The sequence below is a fragment of the Botryllus schlosseri genome, chromosome 10 (assembly GCF_051294905.1).
Source record: "Botryllus schlosseri isolate E-star chromosome 10, Bs_hap1, whole genome shotgun sequence".
NCBI lineage: Eukaryota > Metazoa > Chordata > Ascidiacea > Stolidobranchia > Styelidae > Botryllus > Botryllus schlosseri.
Window position 1 is genome coordinate 20757514 of NC_137245.1, and position 10765 is coordinate 20768278.

Sequence of the window (10765 nt, forward strand, 5' to 3'; positions counted from 1 at the left end):
GGCAGGCCACATTTCGCCTACAAATCTACTGAAGGCCACACCTTGCCAGTAAATCGTACGGAGAGGCCACAGCTCGGCTAGAAATCGTTCAGGAGGCCACAGTCCGCCCCGAAATCATACACGGAGGCCACAGCTCACATAGAAATCGTTTAGGCCACAGTTCACTCCGAAATCGTACGTGTATGCCACAGCTCGCCTAGAAATCGTTCAGGAGGCGACAGTTCGTCCCGAAATCATACACGGAGGCCACAGCTCACATAGAAATCGTTTAGGAGGCCACAGTTCACTCCGAAATCGTACGCGTAGGCTACAGATCGCCTAGAAATCGTTCAGGAGGCCACAGTTCACCCCGAAATCACACACGGAGGCCACAGCCCGCCAAGAAATCGCACGGAGAGGTCACAGCCCGTCTAGAAATCGTGCAGGATGTCACAGCTCGCAAAGAAATCGTACAGTGCTCGCCTAGAAGACGTACTCGTGAATACCGCCGCAGTTCGTTTAGAAATCGTACAGGGAGGCCACAGCTAACCTGGACGCCACACAAACAGCTCATACCCCACCTATAAATCGCAGAAACAAATCCATAAACTCGACAAGCTAAGCGAAATCTATTGTACGTTTCGCTTCGAATCAATCCTTATATTATACATATATTCGAGTTTGATGCCACACAAAGAAAACAAAACGGTAGCAGACATTCCAAACGCGGCGCGATCAATGCTTCTTCGAAGAGTTAGACGACGACTTTCTCGATATCGACGACTTGGGCTTGACCACGCTTTTCGGCGCGCCGGCGTGCTGGTCCACGATGCCTGACAGAAAAGGACACGTTAGTCGGCCGAAAAAAGGTAGCACATCGCAAAACTATCATGGTCAGACCAGTGGCGTAGCAGCCACTGGCGGCAGCGTATGCTCCTACGCCACTTCAGACACGATTTTGAATAATCCAGTCACGAAGGCACCGTGAGCGGGTGCGGGCCTGCGACGGAAGTGACAACCAGCCACTGTCCCCAATAAGGGTCCCATTTCATTATGATCGTGACGTGTACTTTCAGCGTTGTAGTTCTTCGCTGTAGTTATATACGGGCTAGGGCTGTTCAAAAATACCTTTTCCCGGATTCCAACCATTCACTTATAAAATTGTCAGGTTACCCTAAAAAACGCTGCTAACAAGTATAGGACTCCGCAGATCCAATTAAAATTTTTAATTTATTAGGGAAAATTGAAAAAAAAAAATTCGAATTTTTCTGCCAACCCCATAAAATTGTTGAGCTGTCTTCAAAGACGATGCAAAACAAATTTGACTCAATTCCGACCAGTAGAAGCGGAGTTATCAGAGTTTTTCGATGATAATCCTCGAATTATCATTGATCGGTGGATAATCCGTGAATTATCAACGAAAAACTCACATAACTCCGCTCTACTGGTCAGAATTGAGTCAAATTTGTTTTGCATCGTCTTTGAAGACAGCTCAACAATTTTATGGGGTTGGCAGAAAAAATTCATCTTTTTTTTTTCAATTTTCCCTAATGATTTAAAAATTTTGATTGGATCTGCGGAGTCCTATACTTGTTAGAATTGAACCAATTCTGGTGTGCAGCGTTTTTTAGGGTAACCTGACAATTTAATAAATTAATGGCTGGAATGCAGAAAAAAAAGTTATATTTGAACATCCCTAATACGGGCGTATTGAATAAAAAAATCGCTCAAACCAATCAGTCTAATCCCTAGCACAGGCGGCCAATGTAGTCAGAATTGCTACTCAAGTATAGAAGAAACCAGACTTGCACAACGAAATAATTCTAGTCCAATTAGACTCATTTGTGGAATGCCTCTTTGCTCTAATTCTAATCTAATTTGTGAAATGTCGCTACGGTTTAATTTTAATTCTAATCTAATTTCTGGTTCCCCTGAGAATGCCACAGCAGAACTGTATAGTGCGAAACGAGCCAAGCTTGCCGTGCGGGTGTTTGCCTTTCCCATCCTCACGAGGATGATCTCTGATTTGAAATGAGCTGAACGTGATTGAATTTCCAAGATTTCGCGAATTCAGTAATTCTAATTCTAATCTAATTTGGAAAAAACTGTGTAGCTATAATTCAAATTCTAGTATAATTTGGGATGAACTGTGCTGATAAAATTCTAATCTAATTTGGAAAACCGTAAAATTTTCTAGCCCGACTCTGGTAAAAGCAACGCTTTTAATTACTACTCAATTAATACTAATCACTTCAACTAGATCCACGCTTTTACTCCTACTTGAAGTAGTTTTGAGATGTATTTGAAATCGCGGCCTTCACTTGTAATCGAGCAGAAATATACGGCGTTAATTATATTCCTATTGCGTAGCAGCGCCCGCTACTTTTTCCACCACTGCAAACGTATCAATACATTGCTGTCAAGCAACCAATCCGCCAACCTGACGGGACTTTGACGGCTCGCCTGGCGATCGCAACAGACGCCGTGTCTTTCAGCTCCGTGATGCTGTGCCCGACATCTTGCTTCACCAGCGACAGTTTCTCGGACGCCAGCTCGGAAATCAGCTTTTCAGCGTCCTGTAAGAGAACGATCGCTGATCAGTAGGGCAAGATTTTACAACTTTTTTTACAGCTTCCGGCAGCTTCCTAAATACTCGGAAGTTATGTAGTATGGTGTTTTAATCTGTTTGGAGGAATCTCATATTGCAACTTTTTGCAATTTTCATGCAAACGAACATTTTACTGGAAATATTTGGCACTATAAGTAAATAGATAGCTTGATTGTGTCACTGTCGTTTAAATTTGAGGTCCTCCTCATTTGACGTAGCCTATATTTAGGCTAGACCACGGAAAATTATATTTTTACTGGGTCAATTTCTTCAGGCTATTGATTTTCTTGAAGTCGCCAACACTGCGTTTTGCTGCAGTGTCTTGGATACGGATCGATTCGAGTATCTCATACCCTAATAATTTCAAGGAACTTGTGCATAAATGCAAGCTTGTAGTGCAACTTTTGTGAAAAATTTAGGGAGGAATGATTCTTTCAAGTACAGAAAATACACGATCCTTTCCACGAAGAGGTAGATTTACCAACGAGAATTATAGTTTCGATACTTTTTCATAACTTGAAAATCCTGGAACTTCCACTGGTCATATGACTGCATTCAAAACATGCAGTACAAAGCCACGCACGTTAGCGGAAATGTCATTCCTGTGGAATCGCGATCAAGCCACAACATTGTCGCGAAGTGCAACAAAACAAGTATGGTTGAAAAATACAAAATCATCTTCACGCGGTGTAGAAGTGTGTCGCGAGATGGCGCAGTGGTACGTTCCACAGATGCGACACCAATAAACTATACGTCCTTTCTTTTCCAGTTACGAGTTTTGAGAAGTGCGTAGTTCTAGTTTTAGTTAGGCATTTTGAAAATCCCTTAGTTTGTAAAAGTCCGTCTGCTAGAACAGCGCTCGTCAACCTTTTTTGGAGGTGCACGTGATACATCCCTTTCAGGTCAAGCTACTTAAACTGTGCGTGTCAACTAGAAAAAAAAGTTAACAGTTGCATTTGTCTGTCAACTTGTTTATATTACCACCCGACTAAAATAAGGGTCGTCACTTTCATCTGACTGCCAAATATTGGTCTATTATAGAGGCTGGCTGCTGAAATTGGGTCGACAAAATCACGAGTTCCACCCCCACAGGACACAAACCGCTGACTTCAAGTGCGCTGTTTCTCATGCACCCCTGTGCACCTGATGTAGATTTTCATTGCACCCTGGTTGAATAGCACTGCGCTAGAGTATAGGGTCAATGACTACTTCAACCATACTGTGCATTTCTGCTCTCAGCATTCCAATCTTTCCGGTCCGCTAACTCCAAAGACTCCTATTATTCCCACCAAACATACTCACGTTCAAGGCGACGGCTTGCAGCTCACCCTCGAGAAATTTCACTTTTAATTCGTAGTCGGCCTTATCGTCTTTGTTGGCGGTCTCCGTGCGCACTCTCTTCAAACTGTCCTTGCGTCGCGCTTCGTCTTGATCGATCAATCTCATTTTATTCTCGTACTCCCACGCCTGTACGGTAGAGACCGGTGTTGGGATCAAGTCACTACCTTCAAGTCACGAGTCATCTCGAGTCATTTCACATTTTGACTCGAGTCAAGTCAGGTCAATTGATTTTTAAAGGTGACTCGAGTCAAGTCAAGTCACTCGTGTTTTTGAAGCACGAGATGTGATTAAGTGATTGCATTCGCCATCGAGGACCGCATTTAGAATTAGAGAGACATGCAAAAACGTGTTCTATAGCCCACGCATAAGTGGAATTGCTGAACTACGTAACTAACTGCACACCCTTCGTCTATAAATTATCCACCAAAATGGGGAATAGAATATGAAACTTCAGATAGTTGAAACGAATTGATATGATGCACTACCCAATTTCCCCACAGCACAATTTAAGCCTGCGCCAATAGTTGACGTACGTAGTACTATAAAGAATTTTCAAATTCAATTTAAATCGTTTGGTCAAGGTGAGCACTGGGCAGTGGACACCAATGACCAGTCTATGGAACTTCGCTGTTATGTTACTTTCCAACTACTACTACTGCTACTGCGACAACATACGCTGTGAGCTCCAATCACTTCGTTTGTGGTTAATTTATTTGTGACAGAACAATGGAGGGTTAGTGTAACGCAAAATCATTGAATGTATGAAATTGGTCGTTCTCAGAGGTCATACCAGGGTATCGAGAACAATCCGAACATATGACAGACATGGCACATTTCATCGACACCGATTACTTGATGACTTGAAATTGACTCGTGAATTTTGCTCCTAGTCACGAGTCAATCCACATTTTTGAAACGCCGAGTCAAGTCATACGAAAAAGGTGACTCGAGTCTGACTTGAGTCAAGTCATGACTCGAGTTATCCCAACATTGGTAGAGGCGAACAGATATAATAATTTCAATCAAAAGCCGGAAATAATTTTGTAACACGTCCGAATCTCAGTACAAATCCGGTAACGGCTATAATTTATTCAAATTAGGGTTACCATATTTTGGCGTCGGGACAGGAGGGCACTTTTACCAAATCAGAATAGTTGAAGTTGATCAAGACTGAAAACAGCCTCTGGATCTCGTTGGCACAGCTTTGTCCTCGTTATGGCCTTGATGCACCTGGGTTGTAAAGACTCGAGCCGCGATTTTTTGGTGACTCGACATGACTCAAGTCAATTTTTCTATTGACTCAACTTGTACTCGAGTCATTGTGCATAACTCGGACCAAGTCATTTGACTCGAGACTATAGGGCGGCCAAGGCAGACATTTCATTGTAACTTCGAAGAATAGTAGAGTTACCACATTATTGGCATTCCGTCTATCAGTCCTGATACTTCGAAAATAGAGCCAGAAACCGTTAAGACTGCGGAAAATTACGATATTATGAATGAGAGTTATTCTATATCACTCGAGCAGAGTTGAAAAAAGAGGGTTGAAACGGATTGAACTGAAAACTGTAGAGTGAACATACTAGCTGACTTGGACCCGGACTTGACTCGATGGTGAATTGAAAACGACTCGGCAGCTGGTGACGTCATATTTTCTGATACGATTGTTGATATACAATGTTCTTTCTAATTCTCTACTAGTTGCTGACGATTACTCCTGGCCAGTGTCAGTCGAAAATATTCGGGTTAATTTCAATATGAATATACTATCCAATTGTATATTGAAGGTCTGTACCTCCAAGAAGCTCTTTACGCATCACAATATTTCAGTATTCTACTGAGGAAAACGTTATAGAAACGAAAAAAATTCACAACATCCGAGATCTGGAAATAGTGCTAAGATATGACTCGAATCTAAGATTCAACCCGTAAATACTTGGCATGGAATGGCGTCGATTTCACCGCATATTTGTTTGAGTGCTGCAATGATGCACCCGAAATACTCAACGGCATTGGCTGCCTTTAGTCTAGTCAGTACCTGCATAGTCTGCGCGGTGGTGAGGTCCATGATTTCCGGAGGGCACTCAACCGTTACAGTGATGTTGGCTTGCCTCTGCTCTTGCGGCCAGGAGAGAACATACTTGGAAATAAATGAGACATCAGTTGTGTCAAAATATTTCACGATTAAAAGATTAAAATGAACAAAATCGATAATTTGCTTTAAAAATTTTTGCGGGGGAGGAGTTTTTTAACAAAAGGTACAGGTTCACAATCTTATAACACAAGGCCTCGTTCTTGTTGTCATCGGCCTATAAATAATATTCACATTCATGTATGTAACGTAGGATCCGAAAATGCACGGAGCTCAGAACTGACCTGATATAATCTGAAGTGCGCCAGGAAATTGGTTGTGAAATACTGACAAAGAAGTTTAGCATTTTGCAAGCTAAGTCCACGACTGCGAATGTACCGCGCCGCAGTGTCTTGTAACAATCGAACAGCATCAGGAAATTGTAATCCTTGAAAGAAATATACCAAACATAAAATCATAGGTTATATACCAGACCCCATCCACACACACACACACACAACACAACCACCCCCAATTCACCGTCATCAAATCCACAGGAAAATTGTGATGGCCATTTTGCTATTAACATCATTTTCATAAGTGAGAAAATTCTCAGTTTGATGATTTATTGCATTGAGTTTGGGATTATTAATTTGATGCAAATCAATTTCACCGCAATACTTTTGGGATCAAAATTTTGGTTGACTGATTTTTTTACAAATTCACCGTATTGATGATACTAGACTTAGAGATGACTGATTGTTTCATTACATTTAAATCTTGCAGCCATTGTGACTCAACTCTAAAAATTACACTACCCTGATACTGTGATTAGCCTACATTATGCCACCAATATAACTGCTACTTACCCTGGCTACGGTGAAGAAATTCCAAAGCAAAACCAACAGATTGGGAAACTTCCCTCCATGGAAAGCCTCTATTAGTTGCATATTGTAGTACATCATAAACATAGTCAACAATGAGCCCGGACTTTAGGTCTTCTTCATCCAAAGGTCCCAAACGCAATTTTCTGGCCAAGAATTCCTGCCCTCGGTATTTCTGTAGCAAGATTTCACATTGAATTCATCAAACTTTTCTTTTTACTGATCATCTTCATTGCATAGGATAGGACTTCCATTTACAGATGGGTTCATCATTAATAACATAACATGTCAAACAAAATTGTGCAATGGTAATAATGAGGGTATTCCATATCAAAGTTTAGAGCAGCACATTTTTCTTGTGTGCTACATGTAATCCAGAAGCGTCGTTACAATCATAAAGTTTTGCATCCTAAAGATAAGTACACATCAACACCTGAAATATATTCGCGGACTCCGGGGACTGATATGTATTGTTTGGTTGTATATTAGTATATATCACAATTATCGGTAATGAGCTTGACAAAGATTTTACAATATCTCCTGCTTATATTGGCAGTACTTCGGACCTATCGACATGCATGAATCATATAAGATCCCGAGGATATTGTAGGATATTAACGAAAACTTACCGGAAGGCGAGCAATATGTTTGGCCTCATCAAGTGAAATACAAATCTGCTGAGCCATTACAGTCCTAAAATCGTTGCTGCGACAACTTCTAATCCTCGTTACGCGCTCGTATACAGTAGTAATCACCAGCTCTCAATCATTCTCGCCATATGACAGTGCTGTGATATCTCAACAAGCCCCTACTTCCGTCCCAAAATCCAGAATCTTCGGATTAAAGTGCACAGAATCGCAGATATAGGTTGTGTAGTTGAAGCTTGGAGCGTTGTTGGTTACAGTGATCATTGACCCTTGTTAGTCATGGGTCATTACCACTGGACTGGCCACCAGGGAACAGAGATGGCCACAGTCCGGTTCAGGAGCCGGAGCCGGAGCAGGATTTCATTGAATTTTTACCTGGCCGGACTGGATCCGGATTTTGAATTTGCGGTGATGGTCGGATTTTAGCCGGATTTTTTTGCTGCAATATGATTAATTAGCATTGTTATGGCAGGATTTTTTCGGATTCCAAGCTGGACCTTCAACAGCCGGACTCCGAATCTCACATTGCCAGCCGGATCCGGATAGATTCGGACCCCGAAATTTGGGAATCCGCCCATCTCTGCCAGGGAACAGGGTCGGGAGCACTGAGCCAATTAAACAGGTCGGGAGGGGTGTGGTGCACTGAGGGGTACACGCTCGAGTTGGTGACTACTGACTAGCGTTACCATATGTCCTCTTTTTTGACGTTTTTGGAAGTGTCCTCGGAGGACGCTCAAATGTCCTCTTTTTTGATAAATTTGTTTAGATATAGGGCCAAATTCGACTGAGACACAAGTCAGCACTGTAGCAACGCTCCGGCGGCTATTTCGGGAGCTGGGCATGAAAGTGGACCTTTTTTTGTCAGTCAACTGACCAAGAAGTGTGAAAAATTTATTATATTTTCAAGATTTTCCTCCGACTTTGCAAGTTTTAAAATTTTGAAAAGTGTCCTCTTTTCAGATTTCCAAAATATGGTAACCCTACTACCATAGCAATTTACAGCGTAGCTACGCTGTAAATTGCTATGCTACTACTGACTAGATATCTAGCTTCACAAATATTCTACGTACGACATGCATGGCATTAGAATCAATGGTGCTACTGCCAAATTTACCTATATTTTACGTCCATCACCCATCGTCAGCGATAAAGTACTCCTAGTATATTTTCCAAGTTCTTCATGGATTTGCTTACTTGCATTTTTCAATACATCTATTTTCAAAAAATTCTGCTGCACTAGCGTCAGAGCTGGCTACTTGAATCATCTCTACTTTCTCTTTCGAATGGTCATGTTAAATATAACATTCGCTATGACAATGGTATTTTTATGTAATGTCTATCAGAGTTGGATCAAGTGTAATTTGAAATTGAGCTGAATGTAATTAATACATTTTTTCATGTAATTGCAATTGTAATTGTAATTGAAGCATTTCTGTTTTGTGTAATTGTAATTGTATTTTGATCACAATTTTGTTCAATTACAATCTCAATTACATTTTCATGGAAACCTGACAATCACAACATAAAATAATCATTTAATCAATCATTTATTCGTCGCACCAGTGAAAATCCGGTACGAACCAGGATGACGACGACGGGCCTTAAGGCCTTAGCAAACAGTCACCACATGTAATAATTAGCCTATTTACATCGGTGTTCTATGCGGGCTGCATTATAACTAGATAATTCAGTAACGCTAAACTGTTTCCCATACTTCAGTAGCAACAGAAAACTTTGTGAATTACAATATAGGCTAAACCAGTGGTTCTCAAACTGGGGGCGTGCCCCCTTGGGCGGCGTGAAAGCATCTGAACGGGGGGCGATGCCCCAGTGAACTGAAATCTTTTCAGCGCTTGGCCCGATTCGCCTCCGTTTTGTGGTTATTGCTCAGTGTATAGTCTGAATTTCGTATTGGAGAATTCTCTCATCAACAGTCATAACCTTCCATACCATCAAACTATATGTAAGGATTGCTAACTTTCTGGTTTCATTGTGTGCTATAACGATAAGGGGGGCACGAAATATTCACTGTCATAAAGGGGGCGTGTCTAAAAAAGTTAAAGAACCAGTGGGATAAACTAAATCCTAATATTCCAAAAATGGATGAACAGCAAATAAACTCTTCTGAAACCTGTGCTGAACCATTTCCTACACTACACCACGGTCAAAGTTTTATTTTAATCTCTGACCAGTACCGAGACTTGTTGCAATAATAGAAAAAAATTCAAGTTTCCAACCAATGCTTCATCAAACTTGATCACGCATTTGTAGAGATGTTATCCCAATCTTACCTCCAATCTTGGCCAAATTTACTGGGCCAGAAACTTTCGCACCCTAATGTTCATCAAATGCAATCTTACAGCTTCCGAGCAAGTGAAAATGTAAATGCGAACCAAAATATTGTAATTGTAAGTTATCAGGAGGTTCTTTCCTTTTGCATTTATATTAATTTTACGCACCTTATCGGTATCATCCTTATCGCTGACGCCTTACCAATTACATTACATTATCCTGATTCAGCTCTGAGTAGCCTAATCGTTTGATTACATTTCATTGACTGTCCTCTAGCCTATTCGCTGTTAGTCGCTCAAACCTTTGGTTCTTAACAGTCGCTTGAAACATTTTTCTGTGCTTGTAGTTTTCAGTACTCATGATTAGGAATAGTTCGAATACGTTCGAGTTTTTTTAATTAAAGAGTATTCTTCATATCAGGAATGAAACATGAATAGCTTGAGATTGTTGCTGATTACGTCGCTACGGTTGTCAAAGAACACCTCTTTACTGAATCAATTAATTCTTTAAAAGTAATTGTAATTGAAATTATAATTGTAATTATTTACATGTTTAACAGTAATTGTAATTGGATATTTTTAGCATTGAGTAATTGTAATTGTAATGTAATTGAAACATGCAAGGAAGTAATTGTAATTGTAATTGGATATTTTTAGCATTGAGTAATTGTAATTGTAATGTAATTGAAACATGCAAGGAAGTAATTGTAATTGTAATTGGATTAAAATATTGTAATTGATCCAACTCTGATGTCTATAAACCTTAGAATACTTACAGACGTAGACAGAGAGAAGGTGCGCTTGCCTTCCTTAGTTACTTCATGCCACAGCCGTGACGTATATGCTGCATACATCAAATTCCGATTCTAATTTCCGAAAATTCACTTTGCTGATTGACTAACATCGCTACTGTTGGACTGTCACTCGAAATCATACAGGGTTCA

At 40.7% G+C, this 10765-nt stretch overlaps 1 protein-coding gene across 1 annotated transcript; it reads right to left on the reverse strand.

Annotated features, from left to right (window-relative positions):
• Positions 1-589: 589 nt before the first annotated feature.
• Positions 590-7814, reverse strand: LOC145448196 (uncharacterized protein C8orf74 homolog). The gene is made up of 7 exons (XM_080326546.1): positions 7513-7814; positions 6869-7058; positions 6305-6447; positions 5967-6068; positions 3890-4054; positions 2420-2555; positions 590-812 (listed from the first exon to the last, which is right to left on the reverse strand). The coding sequence occupies exons 1-7, from the start codon at positions 7567-7569 to the stop codon at positions 715-717; spliced, it is 891 nt and encodes a 296-aa protein (XP_080182672.1). The 5' UTR covers positions 7570-7814; the 3' UTR covers positions 590-714.
• Between the last annotated feature and the right edge of the window lie 2951 nt (positions 7815-10765).

Excerpts from the sequence above, each read along its gene's own strand:
- LOC145448196 (XM_080326546.1), bottom strand. The coding sequence starts at position 7,569 with ATGGCTCAGCAGATTTGTATTTCACTTGATGAGGCCAAACATATTGCT. Across the intron at positions 7,059-7,512 it reads AACATATTGCTCGCCTTCCG|AAATACCGAGGGCAGGAATT; the intron begins GTAAGTTTTCGT and ends ATCTTGCTACAG. Across the intron at positions 6,448-6,868 it reads ATTTCTTCACCGTAGCCAGG|GATTACAATTTCCTGATGCT; the intron begins GTAAGTAGCAGT and ends ATTTCTTTCAAG.